Source organism: Scyliorhinus canicula, chromosome 5 (assembly GCF_902713615.1).
Source record: "Scyliorhinus canicula chromosome 5, sScyCan1.1, whole genome shotgun sequence".
NCBI classification, from domain to species: Eukaryota; Metazoa; Chordata; class Chondrichthyes; order Carcharhiniformes; family Scyliorhinidae; genus Scyliorhinus; species Scyliorhinus canicula.
Window position 1 is genome coordinate 98987762 of NC_052150.1, and position 25212 is coordinate 99012973.

Below are 25212 nucleotides of genomic sequence, written 5' to 3' on the forward strand. Positions count from 1 at the left end.
TGGGATTAAAGAAATGCCATCGATTGGGAAACAGAGAAGGAAACAGGTCTCGCTGTGGAAATAGTTTTCTTAATAATATCCCTGGTGTCACTGAATTATGAAGAAAGACTGGAGAAAGTTGAGCTCTTCAGCCTTGATCGGAGGTGATTGAGGGAGGGCCCCATAGATTTCATAATAAAAAAGTGTAGAATGGGTAAATGAAAAAATCGACTAGACGTTAAACCATAACAATGGGACAAGTGAATACAGGCTTAAAATAGTGAAAGAGTAACTTGAGGTTGATGTTTTAAAGTTTGCTTCATGCAAAGTAATCAACATACAGTAGGAGAAATATGCCCGGAAAAGAAACATAAAACTTGTGAAGCGGCAGCCTGATTTTCATTTCCAATTCTGCTACCTGCAACCTGCTACCACCCCAAGACCAATTTCACCCTCCTGGAGTGGACTTCCTGGTGAGGAAACGGAAACTTTCAAATCCATTAAGAAGCTGTTGGAAAATATGACTAAAAATGGGCACTGTTGGTTCTTCAGGATGGGTGAGCTCGGATGGATTGACATGCTTCCCTCATCCGTGTCTATTTTGTGAGCTGGTCATTTGATCTGGAGCCCATTAAGGAGCTTAGGATTCTGTTGTTTTTTTAATGTTTCTGTCACAAGCCAAGCTTCTGAATTACTTGCATTTTGTTGAAATACGCATGGTGCTCCTCTGGTTTGCCACGCCTGTATGCTGTAGTTTTTGAACTAACTATAGGTAATGAAACTTTTCCCTTGAAAAAGAAAAGAAATTTGTACCTTCAATAGTTTTTCCCAGTATATTTCCCTCTTGATGAATTACCATAAATAACCTAAATATTCTTAAACTTTCTGGCCACTTGTAAATCTATAACCTATTAGTTCTACCTTTTGTGGAGGAGATATTTTGCAATTGTTTCCAGGATGATTTGGTTCATTTGAATTCCAGTGCATCATTATTTGCCTGATTACAATCACAATGATTAATCCAGTAATAACCGTACCAGCAGCAAAGACAAGAAACATTGCAAGGATATTGTTGCTGGAGTAGTATTCTGAAAAATAATGATAAAAATAAGTCGAAAAAATTATCTTCAATGTGAGACTATATAGAGTGCATCATTGTAATTCCATAAATGCTCAAAAAAAATCAATTAATTTAAAATATCAGTTCAAAATATCAGTTAATTTGTAAAGAATTTCTAATTACAGAATTTCTAATTATTAGATTTTGCAATGATTATTAATGAGGCAAGCACAGTCTGCATGATAGTTTTACTCAAAATTCAAAAGACACTTTTGCAGATTATCAGCTGAGGCTTCCCTACTTTGACAATGTACTTTAATAGCCTACTCACCTATATTCAAAAGTTATTAGCTAATACAAATTAATACAATACAAAAAACCCTCAATAATATTTTACTAAAATTTCTCAATTCCTACGGCATAAAGCATTCAATTTTCTTTGCGAACAAAGCTGAGTAAGTAGGAAACTTTGAGCACAGAAAACCATGGGTTACGTAGTTGAAAATCATATTCGGCCCATTAATTTATTTCCTGCAGGAAGTGCAACTCAACTTAAAAACTGTCACCAAGTCAAATGAGGTCTACAGATCCAACATCCTGGGTGCTCCTGGTAAGGTTGACACCATGGGCACAATCTAATGGAAATGAAAGAGATCCTGTGTCCCAGCACCTAGATAAACCCCACTATCTAATGGGACTCTGTTTTATTTGTGGGCCTCAGCAGGAATGCCCTGCACAGGCCGCACTTAGTCTCATTTCCTGCACTGAGGAACTCCACTTGCCAGTGAAGGAAGACATCGGGGTGCCATTTTTAATTCTTATACAATCATAGAATTTACAGTTGTCATATGAGAGTATCTTTAAGAAATGGATATTTAAGCAATGTACCTTTAAGAAATGTAGCAGCTCATATTACTGAAGTGATGTCAGAGGGTGGGGGGAGCTGAGCTGAGCTCACTTCTGTTTTTGGTTTTAGTTTTGAGGAAAAGAGCTTGGGTGTGTCTGTGTTTGCAGTGAGCTGGATCTGCTGTGATCTCTGCCATGAAAGACTATCTCTGAATCATTTGGGTGATTTAAACTCATAATAATAATGTCTTTAACCTGGTGCGTTTCTGTTTAAAGGTGTTAAGTCTCTTGGATGTTTAAAGGAACAACTGAAGGATTATTTAGTGTTGTATTATTTTCAGAGTTATCTTTGAAGTAAGTGGTGTTGAGTGATCCAATGTTTATTTAAAAGGTTAAGTTGAATTCATGGAATAAACATTGTTTTGTGTTTAAAAACCCACGTGTCCATAATTGTAATACCAAACCTGGAGAACAAGCCGTGTGTTTCAAAAGCAATAATACATAAAAAGGGGAGGTTGGTTGAACTCCATGATACATTTTGGGGTTCTGAAAACGCCTCTCCCATAACATAGTGCAGAAGGAGGCCACTCGGTCCATCGTGTCTGCACTGGCTCTTGGAAAGAGCACCCCACTCAAGCCCACACCTCCACCCTATCCCTGCAACCCAATAACCCCACTGAACATAAAGACAATTTGGCATGGCCAATCCACCTAACCTGCACATCTTTGGACTGTGGGGGGAAACCAGAGCACCCGGAGGAAACCCACGCAGACACAGGGATAATGTTCAGACTCCGCACAGACAGTGATCCAAGCTGGGAATCGAACCGGGGACCCTGGAGCTGTAAAGCAACAGGGCTAACCACTCTGCTACCATGCCGCCCCGATGAGTCCCCCCTCAATGCGACACCCGACCTCCCACCCCCCCGCCAAATGCCTCAAGTCACCTATAGGGGGTCATCAAGCCCTCACACCCCAGCTAATAAGGGCAGGGCACCCTGGGCATAATGCCCGCGACACGTAAAATTCCATCTGGGCACCCTGGCAATTCCAGGGTGGCATCGCCAGTATGTCCAGGTGACATTGCCAGCATATCCTGGTGGCATCAGGGGTTCCCAGAGCCCAGCCACCTAAAGGCACCCGATTCCCTGGAAGAACCCACCCAAGTGGGGCTGGTTTAGCTCACTGGGCTAAATCGCTGGCTTTTAAAGCAGACCAAGCAGGCCAGCAGCACGGTTCGATTCCCATACCAGCCTCCCCGGACAGGCGCCGGAATGTGGCGACTAGGGGCTTGTCACAGTAACTTCATTGAAGCCTACTCGTGACAATAAGCGATTTTCATTTTCATTTTCATTTTCAAGTGGTGTTGAGTGATCCAATGTTTATTTAAAAGGTTAAGTTGAATTCATGGAATACATAAACGTTCTCCACATGACTTGATAGTCTTTCAAACGTTCCCGTTTGTGGAGACCAGTGCTAAATGGCACTCGCCTGGGGTCTCCAAAGACTAAGGGACTAGATCCCCAATGCCTTGGATCGATCCACCAAGTTCATATTAAAGTGAAACTGGCTCTTCACTTTAATATGCAAATTTACCAAACAGAGATCCCGGCCAGGTTTGTGACATCTTGCAAGATCCCTGTAGATCCTGCGAGGCATGAGGAAGCCGGATAAATCGCACGAGAGGCCCAACTTGGGGCGTGACGTTGTCGTTAGATCGTACCCCAAGCATTATCAGAGTCTATGTTTTGAATATCAAGGAGGACCGACTTCCTTGCAAACATGTTTACAAATCTGCAGAATAGCTCCATTCTGCAGTCATGTCCTTCAGGGAAGATGATCTGCCGTCCTTACCCGATCTGGCCGACATCTGAATCCAGACCCACAACAATGTTATTGACTCTTTAATGTCCTCTGAAATGGCCTAGCAAGCCACTCAGTTGTACCAAACCGCTCCAAAGTCAATAAAAAGGAATGAAATGGGAGAACCAGCTGGTATCGACACGGACACTGGAAATGACAAAACCAGCCCTACAGTTCTAACGTCTGGACCTTAATGCCAAAACCCAAAGAGTCGTCGCACAGACTAATAATAATAATCTTTATTAGTGTCAGAAGTAGGCTTACATTAACACTGCAATGACGTTACTGTGAAAATCCCCAAGTTGCCACACTCCGACGTCTGTTCGGGTACACTGAGGGAGAATTCAGAATGTCCAATTCACCTGATAAGCACATCTTTCGGGACTTGTGGGAGGAAACCAGAGCACCCAGAGGAAACTCACTCAGGCATGGAGAGAATGTGCAGACTCCATACAGTGACCCAAGCCGGGAATCGAACCCGGGTCCCTGGTGCTGTGAAGCAGCAGTGCTAACCACTGTGCTACCGTGCCATCCCTAGTCAAGTAACAGCCTAACAGTCATACTCACGGAATCATTTCTTACAGATAAAGCCCCCAGACACCATCATCGCCATACCTGGTTATGTCCTGTCCTATCGACAGGACAGATCCGGCAGAGGTGGTGGCACAGTGTTATACTGTCAGGAGGGTGCTGCCCTGGAAATCCTCAACATTAACTCTGGACCTCAAGAAGCCTCATGGCATCAGACCAAACATGGTTAAGGAAACGTTCAGCTGATTGCCATGTAATGTGCTCCCTCAGCTGATGAATTAGTATGCCTCCATGTTGAACACCACTTTTGTGCAAGGGCGCAATATGTACTCTGGGTGGGAAAATGTCCATCACCAAGAGTGGCTCAGTAGCAGTACCACAGACCAAATTGGCCGAGTCCTAAAGAACATAGCTGCTAGGCTATGTTCAAGAGAGAGAGTGAAAGACACACCTGACATCATCCTCACCAAACTGTCTATCACAGATGCATCTGTCTATGACAGTATTACCGCACAGCCATTTTGGAGACAACATCTCATGTTCACATTGAAGATACCTCTGTTGTGTTGTGTGGCACTACCACCATGTTAAATAGTATAGAATTCGAACACATCTATCAACCCAAGGCACAGTGTGCCATCAGTAGCAGCAGAATTGTACTCAACTATAATCTGTAACCTCATGGTCTGCCATATCCCCCAGTCTACCATTACCACCAAATCAGCGGATATGCAGTGGTACAATGAGGAGTGCAAGGAGGGCATGCCAAACAGCATAAGCAGCAAGTAATAGACGGAGCTAGGTGATTCCACAACCAACAAATCAGATCTAAGCACCGCAGTCCTGCCACATCCAGTTGTGAATAGTGGCAGATAATCAAACAACTCATTGGAGGACGAGCCCAGCATATTAGTGCAAAAGACAAGGCTGAAGTGTTCACGGCTATTTTCAGTCAGAAGTGCCGAGTGGATGCTCCATCTTGGCCTCCTCCGGAGTTCCCCAGCATCACAGATGCCAGTCTGCAGCCAATTTGATTCACTTCATGTGATATCAAGAAGTGGCTGAAGGCACTGGATACTGCAACGGTTATGGCCGCAATTCTCCACTCCCCATGCTGGGTGGGGGAATCGCGGGAGGGCCGGGCGACTCACGACACGCCCCCCTGGCGCCCCCCGCGATCATCCCACCCCCCGCTCGGAAAAACGCTGCTCGCTATTTTTCACGGCGACCGGCGATTTTCCGGCCGAGCGCCCTGACGTTCCCGACCGGTTCACGACGGCGGCAACCACACCTGGTCGCTGCCGTCGTGAACATAGGCGCCGAATGCTAGTTTGAAGCTTGTGGGGGGCAGAGAGGGGAGTGAGCACCGCGGCTGTGCTCGGGAGCGGACTGGCTCGCGATCGGTGACCACCGATCGTCGGGCCGGCGTCTCAAAGTGACGCACTCTTTCCCCTCCGCCACCCCGCAAGATCAAGCCACCACGTCTTGCCGGGCAGCGGAGGGTAAGACGGCAACCGTGCATGCGCGGGTTCGAGCCGTCAGCCGTCGTGACGTCAGCGGCACATGCCAACCTGCGCATGCGCGGCTGACGTCACTTAGGCGCCGCCGTCACGTCATTCTTGGTGCGCCGCCTTGACACAAGCGTCAAGGCCCGGCGGCCGAGAGTTACAGAGCGCCGCTCCTAGCCCCCCGGGTGGGGGTGAATAAGGTGCGAGGAGTGGCCTCCGATGCCGTCGTGAAACTTGGCCGAGTTCACGACAGTCTTCCCGATTTATCGCGGGAGGGGAGAATTCCGCCCGATGGGTTCTGACAATATTTCAGCTATAAGACAGACGATGTGCTCCAGAACTTGCCATGCCCCTAGCCAAGCTGTTCCAGTACAATGACAACACTTACACCTACAGGGCAATGTGGAAAACTGCCTCGGTATGTCCTGAAATGCTGGACAGATCTAACCCATTCAATTACTGCCTCATTGGTCTGCGCTTGATCATCAGTAAAGTGATGGAAGGGGTCATCAACATCAACAGCGCTATCAAGCGGCACTTACTCAGCAATAACCTGCTCAGTGACGCTAAGTTTGGGTTCTACCAGAACCACTCAGCATCTGACCTTAGTACAGCCTTGGTTCAAACATGGACAAAAGAGCTGAATTCCTGAGGTGAGGGAAGAATGGCTGTCCTTAACATCAAAACAGCATTTGGCCAAGTATGGCACCAAGGAACCCGAGCAAAACTGAAGTCAACAGAATTCAGGAGGCAAGTTCTCCGCTGGTGTGACTCAAATTGACCACAAAGGAAGATGGTTGCGGTGGTTGGAGGCCAATCATCTCAGCTCCAGTATATCACTGCAGAAGTTCCTCAGGAAAGTGTCCTGGGCCCAACTTCTTCAGCTACTTCATCAATGACCTTCCTTCTATGACAATGCGAGAAGTGGGGGACGTTTGCTGATGATTTCACAATGTTCAGTACCATTCACAACTCTTCAGATATTGAACCAGCCGTGTCCAAATGCAACAATACCTGGACAATATCCAGGCTTGGGCTAACAAGGAGCAACATTCACGCCACACAAGTGCCAGGAAATGACCCTCTTCAACAAGAGAGGATCTAATCCCCGTGACATTCAATGGCATTACCATCGCTGAATTCCCCCCACTATCAACATCCTGGGGGTTACCATTGATCAGAAACTGAACTCGACTAGTCATATAACTAGTGTAGCTACAAGAGCGGGTCAGAGGTGAGGAATCCTACAGTAAGTAACTCACCTCCTGTCCTCCCACCCTCCCCCCCAAAGATTGTCCACCATCTAGAAGGTACAAGTCAGGAGTGTGATGGAGTACTCTGCCTTTGCCTCGATGAGTGCAGCTCCAACAACACTCAAGAAGGTTGACATCGTCCTGGACAAAGCAGCCTGTTTGATTGGCAACCTATGCACAAGCATTCACTCCATCCGCCACCAATGTACAGTGGCAGCCATGTGTACCAGCTAAAATATGGATTGCTCCTATCATCAAAGCTCCTAAGACAGCATCTTACAAACCTATGACCACTGCCATCTAGAAGGACAAGGGCAGCATACACTTAGAAACACCACCACCGGGAAGTCCCCCTCCACGTCACTCACCACCCTGACTTGGAAACATATTGCCATTCCTTTACTGTTCCTGGGTCAAAATCCTGAAACTTCCTCCCTAGTAGTTCTATGGGTGCACCTACTACATAGGACACAGAATTCCTACAGTGCAGAAGGAAGCCATTCGACCTATTGAGTCTGCACCAACCCTCTGAAAGAGCACCTTATCTAGGCCCCCTCCCACATCCTATCGTTGTAACCCCACCTGACCTGCACATCTTTGGACACTACGGGAAAATTTAGCACAGCTAATCCACCTAACCTGCACATCTTTGGACTGTGGGAGGAAACCGGCGCACCCGGAGAAATCCCACGCAGACACGGAGAGAAAGTGCAAACGCCACACGGACAGTCACCTGAGACCTGGAACTCAGGTCCTTGGCTCTGTGAGGCAGCAGTGCTAACCACTGTGCCACCCATGAACTGCAGCTGTTCAAGAAGGCAGCTCACCACCTTCTTACGGCCAACTACAGATGGGCAATAAATGCCTACATAGCCATCAATGACCAGATCCCTTAAATGAATAAGAAAATAATCTTATGTTCTCCCCACCCCAGCATCATCGCCTTGCCAATTAAGTCCATGGTAGGAAAAAGTTATGACAGCCTAATTTGGACCTCAAATTAAGGGTGTTGTTGCTGCCGTTATTAATCCATGCCTCATTTAGGGACCCAACATCAGACAGTAGGATCTTTGCTGAGAGCCACCCCTACCCTTGCTGTCGACTCCCCTAGACCTTCCTCCAGTGCTACTGCCACCCTGTGAAACCCCTCCTGCCATCTCTTGTTCTGGGTCGCTCTGTGATCCTGGGCCTCGATTAGGTGTTGTTCTAGCATGGCTCTCCCAATTGCTGCCTGCTGCTGAGCAAAAGAGGTGCCAGCCTCTGACTGGCCAGGAGCTCTTGGTAGGTGGGACTTCCACCCCCTGGAATCCTGACCATATGGAAGGCCCACTGGAGACCTGTCACCTGCCTAATTGGCAGATAACGGCAATGGGTTTCCTGGAGGAGGCAGCATGGTGGCTGAGACCTCCGTGTCCCATAAAATTCCCTTCAGTGAGTGCACCAACCCTCTGAAAGAGCACCTTATCTAGGCCCACTCCCCTACCCTACCGTCGTAACCCCACCTAACCCACACATCTTTTGACACTTTGGGAAAATTTAGCACAGCCAATCCACCTAATCTGTGCAGATGCTTTAATCCTACACATCCCATCCTCATTGGGCAGCACGGTAGCACAAGTGGATAGCATCGTGGATTCTCAGCGCCAGGGTCCCAGGTTCGATTCCCCGCTGGGTCACTGTCTGTGCGGAGTCTCCACGTTCTCCCCGTGTCTGCGTGGGTTTCCTCCGGGTGCTATGGTTTCCTCCCACAGTCCAAAGACGTGCGGGTTAGGTGGACTGGCCATCATAAATTGCCCTTCGTGACCAAAAAGGTGAGGAAGGGTTATTGGGTTACGGGGATAGGGTGGAAGTGAGGGCTTAAGTGGGTCGGTACAGACTCGATGGGCCGATTGGTCTCCTTCTGCACTGTATGTTCTATGTTCATTGCACAATAAAGCAAGGAGGTAAAATCAGGGTGTCAGCTTGCACTGCAGAAATCAGGACATTTCTAACAATAGCACGACTTAGGGAGTCACATACCAAACATACAATGCTGCCTTAAGTACCAGGTACACATGGTCCTCTGGCATATTATCTATTGCAGCTGTTGGTCCTATTTCAGGTCCAAGTAAATATCTCGTCTTTATTACAATTTAACAGGCATATTAAAAAATATTAATGTTAAAAAAACATCCAGACTGACCCTCAAGTTTAAAGAAGCATAAGCTGTGGGGAAAGGTTGAAATGGTTTTCAGACTGAATTCTAGAAAAAAACAGTGCCCTTAAAATGGCCCTTATTGAAGTACGGCCTGAATAATTTTCACACAGAGAGAGGCCCCAGTCTGAGCAGAGTCACAAAACTGTAAGTTCTGCCCCTGAACCCACCCCCAACCATTTTCGGTGGAGGGGGTTGTAAGCCTTGGGGGGCGACGATAATGTGGGAGGATTCTAAATTGCAGATCAATGGTTCATGGAGGCAACTGCACATGGTAATGTGCAGCTGCCTCAGTCATATCTGACTTTGGCTAGCGGTATATCCAAAACCCAACTTGTGCACTTTAGACCTCGTAGGCGAAGGTTAAAGTTGCTGGAGTCTTTGGAAATGTAAGATACCGTTTTGCATATGGTCCCGGGATACCTTTTGGGAGAGGTAGTGTGCTCTTTTGGAGTGGTCAGGTAAACTTTGGAATTGCTAAATGTAGAGATGAATGTGCATAAGTGCGTAAACACATGGCAACTGAAATGTAATGAATGGGTTTTTATCAGTGAGAGTATTTTGTTTTGAAATAATGAATTCATCAACAGATACTTAAGAACTTAAATTAATCTCCACATGGCTCCTGAGGTCTGCCCATGGTGCATACTGGTCGTGTTGCCATAGTGGGTTTATGGACAAAAGCAGCTGGCTGGGGCATGGGTTGGCCCCAAGTTGCCATTGGGCTATTAATGACCATGGGAGTGGATAGAGGGGCATAAATAGAGGGGTATAAATTGGGGAAGCGGTGGCGTAGTGGTATTGTCACTGGATTATTAATCCAGAGTACTATGGGATCGCAGGTTCAAATCCCGCCACTGCAGATGGTGACGTTTGAATTCATTAAAAATCTGGAATTAAAAGTCTCGTGATTACCATGAAACCATTGTCGTAAAAAGCCACCTGGTTCATTAATGTCCTTTCGGGAAGGAAATCTGCCATCCTTACGTAATCGACTAGATTACCTAATCGGGCCTATACGTGACTCCAGACCCACAGCAATGTGGTTGATTCTTAACTGCTCCTCAAGGGCAGTTAGGGATGGGCAATAAATGCTGGCACAGCCCATGAACAAATAAAAAAAAGGCTAGTAAGAGCCACAGATTGGCCTAGAGGGTATGACTGACTTGGGGTGGGGGAGGTGGCATGGTTTGGCATTGATAAGGTATGGACATTATTTCTGGCGGGTAAGGGCTGGGTGACTGTTTTTTTCAATTATTTTTTTCATATCTTCAACAATGTGCCGGAGTAATGAGGCTGCCTCTGAACTCTTTCTGGGGTTACCTGCCACAACTCCCAATTTCACCCATCCTCTCAACCACCCTGAACCAGAAATTGGAACATCCAGGGCACCTTTTTCCTGGGTCAGGTTTGCGGAGCCGGGAATTGTCCTGACTCTGCGTTCCCAATGTGTCAGCGAAAATTCAGGTCTGTTTATTAAAATAATAATAATCTTTATTGTCACAAGCAGGCTTACACTATATGGATTAGGTAAACCACAGAATTATTTGAAAGCACCAAGAAAATAGGGGCATGTTGAAATTCAACAAGAATAAATTGAGGACAGATATCCAAAAACGTCCTTACTCAAAGAATGTTCAATATCTGAAATAATCTATGAAGCAAGAGAACGAAAGCAAAGTGCAATGGGATTATTATTAACAATTAACATAATAGGATGAACTTTGCCTGACATTACTTTGTTTTTGTTTTTGTGTAGTTACATAGAACATTTACCTGGGTTTCTCAATATATAAAGGTATTCTTTTTCAGTCTCAGTTGCTACCATCTTGAATTTATATAAGCATTTATTTTGTGCTTGAAAGATGCAGGATTGGGCTTTTTCTTCCTCTGATTCTGATACAAAACATAATTTAATGACATGATTAACAAAACAAATGTTTCAATACTATCCCACTTTAGAAGAAATCCCAGTAGTTTTAGTTAAAGACAAATAATGTAGCTCTTTCCTGGATCACATTTACACATAAATTACACTGACATTTAGGTTCTTTGTCCAAATGAACTTGCGCTCAAATTGCCAAGCAGCTTATTTGCCTATGGTGGAAATACAAAAAAGGCAAAACAAGTCCAAAGACATCCCTATCAATTGGGATAGTAGCATATAGTTGCAGTCTTTGGCCGTTCAAGTTGCTGAGCCCTTCAGAGCAGCTTGGGGAAGGGCAACACTGAAACCGATAATGCTTTGTCGATGTGTAGTGCAGGTATAAGTACGAAAGTCGTAAAAAATGTCAAATTTCATATCACATCATATCTCACATTCCATCTAAACAAGCACATTATCTGAGTAAATCCAGAAAATGCATAAGCTGTTCTTTTGAGTGGGGTGGGCTATGAAAATGAACTGAAGGATTTTTGCATATGTAACTCATACGCAGAGAAATAATTGAGGAAATTTGCAGATACGGAAGTTTCAATATCAAACCAGTATAAATCAGTTATTCAGCTATTTCCTTGGGACCTAGATGCTTCACTGCCACTCTTCAGCTGTAGTTAAAGTAAAAAAGTCAAGGAAATTCAGTCAATCAAAATATCTAAAGATAATCATCTCGGAATGTCACTAGTTAGAGTTTCTGACCTAAAACCAAAAAGGCCCTTATTTAACAATCTAATTCACCCGTTGTGACAATCCTATTTTTAAAAATTATTGTTCCCTGCTTTATTATAAGAATTCTAAAAATAATTCTGCACATTTCTCCACTTTCACTTGACAGAGTTCAGTGTTAGAACGGTGTATCTTTTCCCAAATAGAACAAAAAAGCTCAAAATTCTGGGAGCTTCAATAACTGACCAATAATCATCCAAAATATTCAGGCATTTTGTCCATTTTAAAAGGAAAACATCCAGATGTTTCAGTTAAATAGTTACATAGTTTGCAGGAGTAATTTGAAGACTATTTAAGTTATTTTCTTCCAAAACAAATAAGACATTTAGACATGTGCCAGAAGCTTCAATATCAATCATGTGGTAAACCGGGAAAATGTTAGATCAGGCAGCCAATTTACATCTCAGCTGACTGAATTCAATGAGATGAAAGGAAAATAAAACGGAAAGGCAATCGGACAGAGTGTGTGACGGAATGGACGGCAGAATCCAATATCGCTTGTTTCTCAATACTGCCAAAGGTGACTTCTGTCTTTTGTTCTTTACCTCTTTTCAATGTTCTACAGATTCTAGAAAATGCATTGGCTATCTGATCAGGAGATTTTGTACAAGCTTTTTTTCCAATAATGAGTGATATCGCAAAGCTAATTGAATGAACATCCTGTTTATTCAGTGTGTGTACAGTTATGCTGAACTGCTTGAACTACTGCTCCATGGTGATATCATTCAAGCATTGTGAGCCAATTGCTCCTTTACAGTGTCAGAAAAGAGTGGTATTACTTCAAAAGCCAAATCTGAATATGGTGTCAAAATTTACGTGGGAAAACTCCTAACAGCCAGGATTGAGAGTAGGGAATAGGATTAGATTGAAGCAGAGATCCCAAGGGCTGTAATGTACTTGTCGGACAGATTTTGGAGGTTTTCTCTATTCTGACAACCTTGATCCACCCTGCCGATCAGTGTGAAATACACAGCACAAAAAATGAACTAGCAGAATCCAAAGAGAAACAGATACCTGAAAGATGGTCCACTAGCACCATTTGAGAACATGAAATGGTACAATTAGCAGGAGACACTGCCCAGTAGTTTAACACATGGCACTGCACACACTTCCTATAAATAAAGTCACATAAATCTTTAGTAATGTTAAAGTAATATACATATTTCACTTCAGTGCATTTAGATATTCATACCAAATATGTGAACATTTGTACATTTTTTGTTAGTTTAAGATCCTTGACCATTATTTGAGCCAAATATCAAGATCACTGATATACATTGAGGGTTGTAAAAGGAACCATTTAAAAATATGTTTTTAAGAAACTAAAACAAGTTTGGGTTGCACATTTGATCCTCATTTGCAAGTGGAAACCACGGGCAAAAAGGACCAGTTTCAGTAAGCAATATCTCATGTTCAATCTGCATCTCTGTTACAACTGCCACCATATTGGTAAAGGTAACTTTTCAGTTGTCCTGGGCAGCTGCCAGAAGAGGCTGCTTACATATGTAAAGGAGAGGCCGAAGATAAATTTTTCAGCCCCTTGCAGAAATTGGCTTAGATTGAGGCTGCTGTATTTGGCAGTCTTCAGTGGAGTTGTGACTATGTCATTTAGCAGTGAAATCCGGAAGCACTTTTTCACCTCAGGCCATGGAAATCCAGATGAGTGTCACCAAAAAGCCTGTGGATGGTGGGTCAATTGAAACTTTCAAAACCTTGCTTTATAGATTTGTTTAAAGAAATATGGAGCAACGGTAAATAATAGAAATTGAAGTACAGTTCAGTCATTAACTGAATGACGGAACAGGCTTCAGAGGCTGTCTATTCCTGTTCCTATGGGCAGGACTTTCCAGCCTCCCCTGGACTGTATTTCCTGGTGGCAAATGCATCCTGCCATTGGCCGGTGGAGGGATCTTCCGGTCCCAATGATGTCAATAGGTTTTCGTGTGCCCCGCATCTCTGCCGCCGGGGTGCCTACATTGACGGGACTGGAAGGTTCCGCCAGCTGGAAGAGCCACACACCTTTGGCTTATGTTCTTGCCTACATTTGTATCATGGTTTGAATGTGCTAGGTTGACAATGGTGTTGCTGATATATACTATACTAACCTTCTGTTAGTCATGGAAGTTCACAATGTACAACAAATTCAATTTATGCAGTGCCTTTAAAGTAGAAGACATCTCGAGGCACTTCTAGTGATATAATCAAAAATTAACACCAAACAGTAGAAGGACAGAGTAGGAGAGGTGACCAAGAATCTGGTAAAACAATTGGGTTTAAACAGAGTCATAAAGAAGAGTGATATAGATGTCACTGAGTCATTTATGGCACGGAAGATCATTTGGCTTACTGAGTCCATGTCAGATCCCCACAGAGCAATCCAGTCAGACCAATTCCACCGTCCGATCCTCCTGTAAGTTTATTTCCTTCAAATGCCCATCTAATTTCCTTTTGAAATCATGAATTGTTTTCACTTCCATCACCCATGTGAGCACAGTAAGAAGTCTTACAACACCAGGTTAAAGTCCAACAGGTTTGTTTCAAACACAAGCTTTCGGAGCACTGCTCCTTCCTCAGGTGAATGGAGAGGTATGTTCCAGAAACATTTATATAGACAAAGTCAGAGATGCCGGACAATGCTTGGAATGCAAGCATTTGCGGGTAATCAAATCATTGCAGATCCAGAGAGAGGGATAATCCCAGGTTAAAGAGGTGTGAATTGTCTCAAGCCAGGACAGTTGGTAGGATTTTGCAAGTCCAGGCCAGATGGTGAGGGGTGAATGTAATGCAACATGAATCCAAGATCCCTGTTGAGGCCGCACTCATGCGTGCGGAACTTAGCTAGAAATTTTTGCTCGGCAATTCTGCGTTGTCGCGTGTCCTGAAGACCGCCTTGGAGAACGCTTACCCGGAGATCAGAGGCTGAATGCCCTTGACTGCTGAAGTGTTCCCCGACTGGAAGGGAACATTCCTGCCTGGTGATTGACCCCAGTCCAACGCCGGCATCTCCACATCATCACCCATGTGAGCAGCGAGTTGCAGGTCATTAACATTGGCTGCGTAAAAAATGTCTTCCTCTCATTTTTCCTGCATCGCATGCATGAGGGTTTCAGCCAAAATCATCTGCATTCGATGCTATAGGGAAATAAGAAGTATGTCTTTGTGAAAGAGAGGGCATTCGGTCAGAATTTCCGACAGGGTGAAGTCAGAGTCCGAGGTTGCAAAGCGTTTGGATCAGTTTGAGAGAGTGGCTGGGTATGAGGATGGTTGTGATAAAGATTTTGTGATGGGGACTAATTACAATGGTTTCTGTGTTACTGGTGTTAGACAGGAGCCAACTGCGACACATCTAACACTTGATATTGCAAGTGGGCAGGAAAGAAAGAAAATAGACTGAGGACAGTCGGCGAGAAGGACTATGGAATGTGGATGGCATCAAGGGCCATTGGGGCTTGAGAGTTGAAGAATCGGAGATTGGGGCGATTAGAACTCAGATAGGAGAGGGAGAGATTGAGGTTGGCAGAATTGGGAACAACAATGTGGTGAGTGGGAGCTGTGAGTGGTAGAAGTTACAGCAGTGGAGTAGAGGTTTAGAGGAAAGGTAAAGTCACCATGGTCCCAGATGATCGTGGTCCCATAGGCTGCCCCTTTGAGGGGAAGAGCTGACTGGTGGTGATTTAACTGAAGGATCACCACGCCTCAGGCAAGGGACAAGGTTGAGAAGGCAGGGCCTTCATGAATAACCTCAGCCAGTACGGGAATTAAACTCACGATGTTGCCCTTGCTCTGCATCACGAAATGGTTGCCCAGGCCACCGAGCTAAACTGCCCCCCTGGCACTAATACAGACACACACAGAGCTAATGGTATATCAGAGGATCCTCACAATTATATAAACATTATATGAAACATTACATAAACCTTCTCAAGTTCAATCAGAAATGGGCACTAAATGCTGGAGAAGCTGGCAATGCCTATATACAATGAACACATTTTTAAAATCCCTTTTTGGTGGCATTCATTACATAGGCACTGATGTGAAAGATAACATTTAAAAAACACATCTTTTTAAATATTTTTGAGATAAAAGATGAAAGATTTTACTGAAAAAGTTAGTGCTATATAGTTTTATCGTAAAACAATCCAAAATGTATGGTCCACTATGATATATTGTGTTTGGACCACCTCTGCTGATGTGACAAGCAAGCTATTCATTTTGATTCATTTAAGCAACTGTTAAATGTGAAAAAAAAAAATGATGTGTATGAATGAATTGCACAAGCATACCAGCTGTTTTCACAGGAATTTTCACATGTAGGGCAAACTTCACACAAATGGCCAGATGCTCTGGATTCAGTGCAATGACATCTACCACAGATACATGCCCCTCTTCCACTGCAGATTTGACCCTGCCCTGTCCTGCAGGGCATGAGGGATGATGAACAGTTACAGCTTTCACCTTCCCAGCCGGCGTAGCATTGGCATTCCCCTCCTTTACACTCACCATTGCCTGAAACAATTAAGAGACACATTAAAGTTCCAGAACACTGATTAAACAGGCATGCCAGATCTTAATTTGTTGGCTGTAGTCAAACACACAAATTCACCAGAATCAACTTCATTCATAGGTCACCTCATAGACATTCACTCTGATTTAATGACAGTGTCAGGTTTCAGATATAGTTACATTTCCCAGGAGACTGTGTGAAAACACCATGAAAACAAATTTTGTGAAATATCGGCACTTGAAATTTTATTTATTGGATTATGGTAAAATCATATTTTTATGTAAAACATTTACAAACGCAGCTACTTCGTTTGAAACCATCATTGTGGATATGTTACCAAATTATCAAATGTTTTCCTGGCAGGCAACTATATAGTTCATTTATTTTTTTTTTTAAACTTAGAGTGCCCAATTCATTTTTTCCAATTAAGGGGCAATTTAGCGTGGCCAATCCACCTAGCCTGCACATCTTTGGGTTGTGGGGGCGAAACCCACGCAAACACGGGGAGAACGAGCAAACGCCACACGGCAGTGACCCAGAGCCGGGATTGAACCTGGGACCTCAGCGCCGTGAGGCAACAGGGCTAACCCACTGCGCCACCGTGCTGCCCAATATAGTTCATTTATAATGCACATGTGAATCACCTCAGGACATATTATTGCTCCAAATAAAGGCTCTAAATAAATAAGTTGTTCATGCTTCAGTTCCTGTGGATTTTCTTTGAAATTATAATTTCTGTTGAAGGTAAGGCTGGAGGATGAGGTTCTCAGTGGGAATTCCAGCCAGCCAAATCCAAGCCCCCCCATCACCCCCCCCCCTCTCTCAAATGTACATGCAGCAAGCATCCTTAACTTTCAGGAAGGCAGAAGTGGGGCCCATCAGACTCTGATTGGTTTTCTTGCAGAAGCCAGTCACAAAACAGGTAGCTCCTGTAAAGAAAGTGACTCTTATGGAAAAGTTCAATCTTTGTTAATTTCCTCTTCTGCCTGCTCTGATCCCTCAAAATTTCTAGATATAGCATTTGCGCGATGCCAGCTATCCTGAGACAAAGAATTCCCACACTGTCATTGTCATACCAGCTGTTCAGGACATTCATGTTATTGGGTTCTGTGTTACTGAGATCAAACACACAGGACTGAATTCTCCGCTGTTGGGGTACTCCATTCTGCCGGCAGCCCGGGGGTGTCCTGACGGCGTGGGGCTGCCCCACAATGGGACACCCTGGGCTGGATTCTCCTCCGGTGGGATGCTCCGTTTTCCCGGCAGTCCGTGGGGTTCCCGACGGTGTTGGGCAGCCCCACAATGGGAAACCCCATTGCCGGCCGATATAACTGAACATCCCGCCAGCGGGGTGAAATAGAAATGTGGCACGACGGGGCGGAGAATCCAGCCCCGCCATTGACCAGCCGGAAAAACGGAGAATCCCGACGGCATGCCGCACCAGAAATCGGTGTGGCGGGATGGAGAAACCCGCCTGGAGAATTCTCAATATATTTGAGAGTTGCACAAAATGTATGTCAAGTAAGTGGAATAATTATTGGTATCCTCTGTGATGATGAATCTGTACGCTAAAACCCCAAATCCTGTTTCCCATATTTAACTTATTGGCATATGCTGTCATTATTCAAAGCTGTGAAGGGGGGTACTGGCAAAAACACATGAAATTAAATGTTTCCCAGACTTGGTCTTTTTATTTTGTTAAATTTAGAGTACCCAATTAATTTTTTCCAGTTAAGGGGCAATTTAGCACAGCGAATCTACTAACCACTGCGCTACCGTGCTGCCCTCCAGACTTGGTTCTTAATATTTGTTGGAAGTGATGCATCCAATTAAAACTCCCAATGGGCATTCCAGGGTAAAATGTGCAGTTGAATCATAGCAACAGTGGGATTGTAACAATAACGGCAATGAGCGTACATTGCCATATCCAGGAGTGACCTCAAAATACACAGCAAGATCCACTCACAGAGCATCGTGCTCTATGCATGAGTGGGTGCACGGAACATATCTGTGGTGGGACGGGGCAACAAAGGCAAAGTTCCAGCAATCTAAGCATGGTCCAGTCACGAAAAAACAGGCCGTGACCTTAAATATCCCGGGCACCCCACACCAGTGATTAACCCTGTCCACTGCCAAAATGTAAAGAAAATATCTGTCTGTGGTTTCCCAGTAAGTTCTAATGGCTGAGTGAGTTTCTTGTCACTGATGCATATCAGTTATCAAAAGATAAGCAAAGGTTTTATCAACCACATATTATTACAAAACCTAACTTAACCCAGAGACTATCCACAGATCACTTAAGCATAAATGCCTATTCATACATAAAGAAGGCAGTGCTTCAGAGGAAAATTTCCAAACAGATTGTCATGCCCAATAAAGGCATGTCATTTTTAGAAATTCACACACTGACAGTGCTCATATGGAAATTTCTGGAACTATTATTTGTTTAAAATGGACACTGATGAACTATAAAGATGGCGGCCAAAGGGTCAGGTGACATTTGCTTATTCAACACAGACTATCAAGCTTCAGAAAAGTTCTAATGGAATCACTGGGTGGGGAATCTCACCCTGGAATGGACATTTCCAGACAGCGTCCCTCTGTGGGATTCAAGCCGACCATTGTTCTAAGCTTATTGAAAACAAAGAGGCAATGGACCTTATGTCCCCAGGCTTACAATTCAACAAAAGAAAGTTGATGAGATCAGTTATCCACAAGTTAAATGTGAAAAATCACCCATAGTCTATCTCCTGTCCAACTCTGGTTGGATTGTGCCAATATTGGTCATGTGATCAAAAGTAGCTTGTGATGATGAATTTTATCTAAAAGCTGAGAGAGACCAGGGTCACCTGCAGAATCAAACACTGAAGACACAGACACATTTGAAAAGGTATCATCATTTTTTCCTTTCAAGAGCCATCCGTTGTCAGCCAGTCCGGGAACCAGACTCTGAAACTAGCTGCAAGTCATCAAGCATTCAAAGTACTTATTCTGTTTCAATTTCAAAGTTCCCTTGAGAAATAAGCTCCAAAACAATATAGGGTCAGGGATAGGTGAGTGCTATGAGAGATTGGACAAGAAATTTTTGGGCACAAGACAAAGGAAATGTTAATGGTATTGTTAAGGACTAATGAAGGTGCTGATGGTGGCATAGAGGATAGTAGAACATTTTAATCGCAGAAGAAGGGTCAGCACTCTGTGAAAGCAAAACAAAAGGACAAAAGACAGATGATTCTGTTGGTGTGGGGATGTGTTGGGACAAAAAAGGTTTTACATTTTAAAAAGGGGTCAAGGTGGAAGAAAGAGTTCATGGTTTAAAGTTTCTGAACTCAATGCTGAGTCCAGAGGCTGTGACGTGCCTAATCGGAAGATGTGGTGCTGTTCCTCCAATTTGCTTTGAGCAATTAAAATTACCTTGGTAGCACTAATATATCTGAGTTACTCACGTTATTATTTAAGTCTTTTTGCATGCTACCACAGCGTATGATATAATATTCTAATTTAAAGTATACAAACTTTCTTTGAAAAGAACAGTGGAGAACAATTGGAAGCAGCATAGATCAGTTCTTATTTCCTGACAGAAATTCATTATGAGAACAACTGGCATTGAGTATGTGGAGGGAGTCAAAACTGGAAATTCTCTTCATAATGCTACTTAGTCTCAGTTTGATGATTAAATCCTTGTCTGTTTCTCTGTCTTCATGTAGTGTACCCGTTGTCTGAGGGTTGTTAATTATACCTCAATGATGCCATGATGTCACACTGGGGCAAGTGGGAGGAACAGACCACAAAAACCACCTCAGCTGGTATGAGAATTGAATCCAAGTTACTGGGATTATTAAGTATCACACACTGACTATCTGAGATAAATGTTCTTTTAATGTACCCATTAATAACAATGGAGGTCAGCAACTCTAATATATACATTGTTTTACAAATTCATCATTCAGTATGGGAGTTTCTCAGGCAAACAATGATCCACGGTAAAACCCTAGTTCCCCATGGGCCATCCTTCAATCTTGTAATCTCAATTTGAAAGAAGCAGCTTGCAAAACTAGCACAAAATGAAGGTGTCATGTGAACTGCGAGAGAACCAGACACAAACATGCATGATGTACTACTGATGGTAGCAGACCACCAGTGCGCTGGGGAAATGGAATCGCAGCTGAGACATGGATGTCTGCATTGGTGCACCTGCACCATGAGGAGGCCAGATGTGTGATAAAAATGAGTGTGTTGCTGTAGCTCTGGCGCCTGTTGATGTAAGTGGCTATGTGACCGAATTGGTTGCCAGAAGCTTCCTTGATGTTGTGGAGGTGACATAATAGGGACATAGGACATAGGAGCAGGAGCAGGCCATTTGGCCCCTTGAGCGTGCTCCACCACCCATGGCTGACCTGATGTGGTCTCAGTTTCCTGTCTGCCTTCCATAACCCTTGACTCCCTTGTCTATCAAAGATCTGTCTAACTCTGTCTTGAGTAAATTTAATGACCTTGCTTCCAACTGCTCTCTGGGGAAGGCAATTTCACAGACTAACAACCCTCAGAGAAAGAAATTCTCCTAATCCCATTCTTAAAAGACCGATATTGTGTGCGATCCAACAGAAATGTTTCTAAGTATGGTAGCGAGCAGGAACAGTTGTGTGTTTCTCAATGGACGAACTGGTGAGGCGATCACCGGTATCTAACATTAATTAGGTCACTTAATGATGCCCTTAGGCTCCATGCCGGAAAAGACTGTCTCGCCAGCTGATTTGCCTGGCCACACTCAGCAGGGGTCCCCACTAACGAGGGACGGGGGGGGGGGGGGGGGGGGGGGGGGGGGGGGGGGTGGCAGCTCTTAACCGATCCCACAGAGCAAACCCCGAACTGCATGCAGCAATGCCACTGCGCAGACCAGCTCCACCATTCGGGGATACCAGACTGATAGACACGATGGGAGTCCAGACGGGAGAACCTATTTCGCTGAGGGACTTGGAGGGTCAGCCACGGGAGAGCCAGTGCCGCCTGGGAGGCAGTGGCCGTCAGTTCATGGAGTGTCACCAGGAGAACCACCACCCATGCCACAAGTTAAATGACCTCTACCCGGCCACACGGGTGAGTTGGCATCGGCCCCATGACACCCGTCCTACCTGCTACTCCCCCGCCCCCGACAACCCTGCGATTGGCTTAGGGGTGGTTTAGCACACTGGGCTAAATCGCTGGCTTTTAAAGCAGACCAAGGCAGGCCAGCAGCACGGTTCAATTCCCGTACCAACCTCCCCGAACAGGCGCCGGAATGTGGCGAGTAGGGGCTTTTCACAGTAACTTCATTGAAGCCCACTATTGACAATAAGCGATTTTCATTTCATTTCATTTCCCTCCCCCAGCCCAGTACAATACCATGCCCGTGCCCCAGTGCACCCTGGTACACATCACTGCACAGCGGTGGTGCCCACGCCTGTCCCCCACCATACACCCACACAGCTTGCACGTGCAGCTGCGATGCCCCCTCTGTGCCTCTGTAGAAGATGTTGATCAATAACAGATGGGAGAGGGCCCAGGTGGCGGTGGGGTGCCAGACATCAGAGTCCTCACCCCCTTATGAGGAACGGTTGCGAGGATGGCTGAGGACAGATTGGTCACCGACGTTGAGATTGGCCTGCACTGCAGAGGTGAGCATCCACCAGCCCCCACTCTCCTGATATGTCACATGTGTGTTGTTCATGCCTGCGTGATTTAAAACAAAACATTTAAAAAAATTATTCATGGGATGTGGGCGTCGCTAGTGGAGCCAGCATTTATTCCAATTCCTGAGCGCACTCAAGAATCAACCACATTGCTGTGGATCCGGAATCACATGTGTGGTGATATGCATCACTGTAGATACACAAGGGGTTAATGTAAGTACACGTAGACTAGCTAGACACTAGAGGGAGCACCAGAGACATCACACACAGACACTCATCCAATAGGTCAGTATGATAGGACACGACCAATGGGCAGTCACGATACACACAGAAGTGACACCACCAACCCATTACACCAACCCATATAAAAAGGACACAGCACACATGATCTTCCTCTTTCCAGTGGAGATACTCAGTGAGTACAGACACAGGGTTGATTGAACATCACACCCACCACGTGGATTGTAGCAGACTGGTTCATCAGTCTGAGTAGCTATAGAAGGATTAACAGTAGAGTCTAATCCAAGTAGGAGAATTGTTAATAGTTCAATAAACGTGTTGAAGCTATCTCCACGTCTGAACCTTCCTTTGTCAGCGTGCATATCAAGGAAGCAGTTTATGCTACGTCAAGAGCATAACAAGACAACATGTAGGCCAGACCAGGTAGATACAACAAATTTCTCTCCCTAATTGACATTAGTGAACCAGATAGGTTTTTACGAAAATCGACAATGGTTTCATGGTCACCTTTTAGATTTTAAACCAGATTTTAATTGAATTCAAATTTCACCATCTGCTATGTTAGGATTCAAACCTGGGTCCCCAGAGCATTACTCCAGATCTCTGGATTACTAGTCCAGCAATATTGCCACGAAGCCACTCCCTCCCTTATGATGATCCTGTCCTCCCACAGACCACATGACCATTCTCCAACAGGATCTCCAGCCGGTGGTGCGGGCCTGTCTGGGGCCTCCCGCCCGGGTGAAAGTAGTGGGCAAGCTCCTGCCTCCCCCCTGTGGGTGTCTCCCTAGCCTGATGCGTGGCCGGCTCTCAGGGTGTGGGTTAGGGCCCTACACATGGGCCGCCATGCCAAGCCGTCGTTAACATTCCTTCCGCTGCCTTCTCCGGTGTCAGGCCACCTGCACTGCCAACGGCAACAAAATGGCAGATCCTGCGGGGCCATGGTATCATCCATATTGTAATATCTGTAAGCAACTGGAGAGGGTGAAAGATCACCAATCAGTTATGCCTTCCACCCCAGGACCCGTGGGTCCCCCATGCCTCCCCATCGTCACATCCCCTGCCATCCCTCAGGGTGCTAGCCAACACATCCTGCACACACACACCCGGTCACAGAAAGGGTGCCTGGGCACCAGACATCCGCTGGTAACGTTACCTGGATCCAGTGCTGGCTCCCACTCCGGTCCACACACACACCCACACTCTCTGGTCACGGGGATGTCCCTGGTGCTGTCGTCCAACGCTTGGGTGTTTGAATGTTGACTGATGCCTATGTGGTGTGGACGTCTCCGGAGTTCAGGTATGCCCAGGCTTCACAGTCTGCTTAGGCAGTAACACGTGCATGTAACCTGGCACGCCTACCCACGGGAAACCACTTGGAAGCTGTGAAGTGCTCACAATACTAGAATTGCCAATTCCCTATTAGCAATAGCCTTCAGTCACGGTCAGCAGGGGTTGAAGTGACCTTCACCACATTACCAGACAGGTCTCTATCCTGTTCGGTAGAATGGACAGGTAGCAGCTGGTGTTGTCCCATTATGGATATACATGATCCGGGGGGTGGCATGCTGGACCAATAGACGCTGGGACACTGAGGAGCGAACCCCCACTGATGATGGCTGACCCTCCTGACCTCCCCCCATCCCATCACCCCCCACCCACCCTGAGCACTGGGATAGCATCCCCAGTGCTCCCAGCTGACTAACCATTTACCAAGATGGCCAGTCACATCCTCTGGTCCTCACAGCAACCATTGCGCTAACTGCACATTTTTAAATAGATGTACTAAACAGCGCCCGTGTGACCGTTCACTGGGGAGCAGGTTAGATTACGAGAGGCTGGTCGAGCGGGGGGTCCTTCCCGTTAATGGGATGGAGATTGGCCTTAATTGGTGATTATTGGTTTCTCCCCACGCTGAATATGAATCTCACAACGGGAGTGGGCCGGTTAGATTGGAAACCGATCAGCATGGTTCCCAATTTCTGCCACTCCCGCGAACTAACCTGCTCACGCGGATTCTCGCCCCGTGCGACACGACCATTAGATCACACCCATTACTTGTGAGGAACTGAAAGGTACAAGTATTGAAAATACTGAGGACAGTGGTGACAGGTAACATTGGTGTGAATACAAATAGGTGGAACAGTAGCACCTCCTGCAGCATTTGGCAAATCTGCCTGAGAGCAACTTGTTAATGATAACATGCTCTATATTGAGGTAGCTCCTTCAGTGACATAGCAACTGCAAAGGTTCCTTCTCAACTATTAGAGTCTGATTTCATCAGCCTGAATTGCTATGCCCCTTCCCTTCCAACTCTGAATGGAAGGTAGGTCTGTGATCCATGGTTTTTCAACCAGAAAAGATGAACAAAGGCGGTGCAACAGATTTACATCAATGGTGGAGAAAGCAGCAAGAGGAGTCAATAAACAGTTACATCATCTCAACATAAAAATCAAAGCAATAGATAGAAAGAAGAAATGATCTGGATTTTTCAACTCTGGGGAGCATAGCTCGAGAGATTTTGGGATCCGGTTGAGTAAAGCTTTTTAAAAAAAATAGGTTCTCTGTGATAATCTTCACTGAAATTAGTATAACTTCTAACATCTGAAAAAGACATTGGGCCTAATGGAATCAGTCACTCTTATATCAAAAATTTAAAGCCCCTTTCCACTGTCCTTAACATCACTGAACATGAAGAAAGCGACATCTTGCTTGATTCCCCGCATTGCTAATGATGTTAAAGGTGCTAAACGTGCTAATCATAGGACTAATATTGGACAGCACTTCTCACATTAAATCCTGACACTAGTTATTCCTGGGCTTTGGTGGCCCTTTTATTGAACCTAAATCCTTCACTACCACCCTAACTCAGTTGGTGGCGCTATGGGAATACTGTTTAA

The 25212-nt window shown here is 45.2% G+C and overlaps 1 protein-coding gene across 2 annotated transcripts in view; it reads right to left on the minus strand.

Moving 5' to 3' along the window:
* Positions 1 to 391: 391 nt before the first annotated feature.
* Positions 392 to 25212, minus strand: part of itgb8 (integrin, beta 8) — a 109820-nt gene continuing 84999 nt past the window's right edge. The window contains exons 11-15 of one of the 2 annotated variants that reach the window (XM_038797449.1): positions 16183 to 16405; positions 12914 to 13011; positions 11011 to 11130; positions 901 to 1067; positions 392 to 767 (exon numbers count right to left, since the gene is read on the minus strand). In XM_038797449.1, coding sequence (XP_038653377.1) covers positions 651 to 767; positions 901 to 1067; positions 11011 to 11130; positions 12914 to 13011; positions 16183 to 16405 — 725 coding nt within the window. In that variant the 3' untranslated portion in view covers positions 392 to 650. Of the gene's footprint in view, positions 1068 to 11010; positions 11131 to 12913; positions 13012 to 16182; positions 16406 to 25212 lie in introns of both variants that reach the window. The other variant, XM_038797450.1, reaches the window with a different exon arrangement.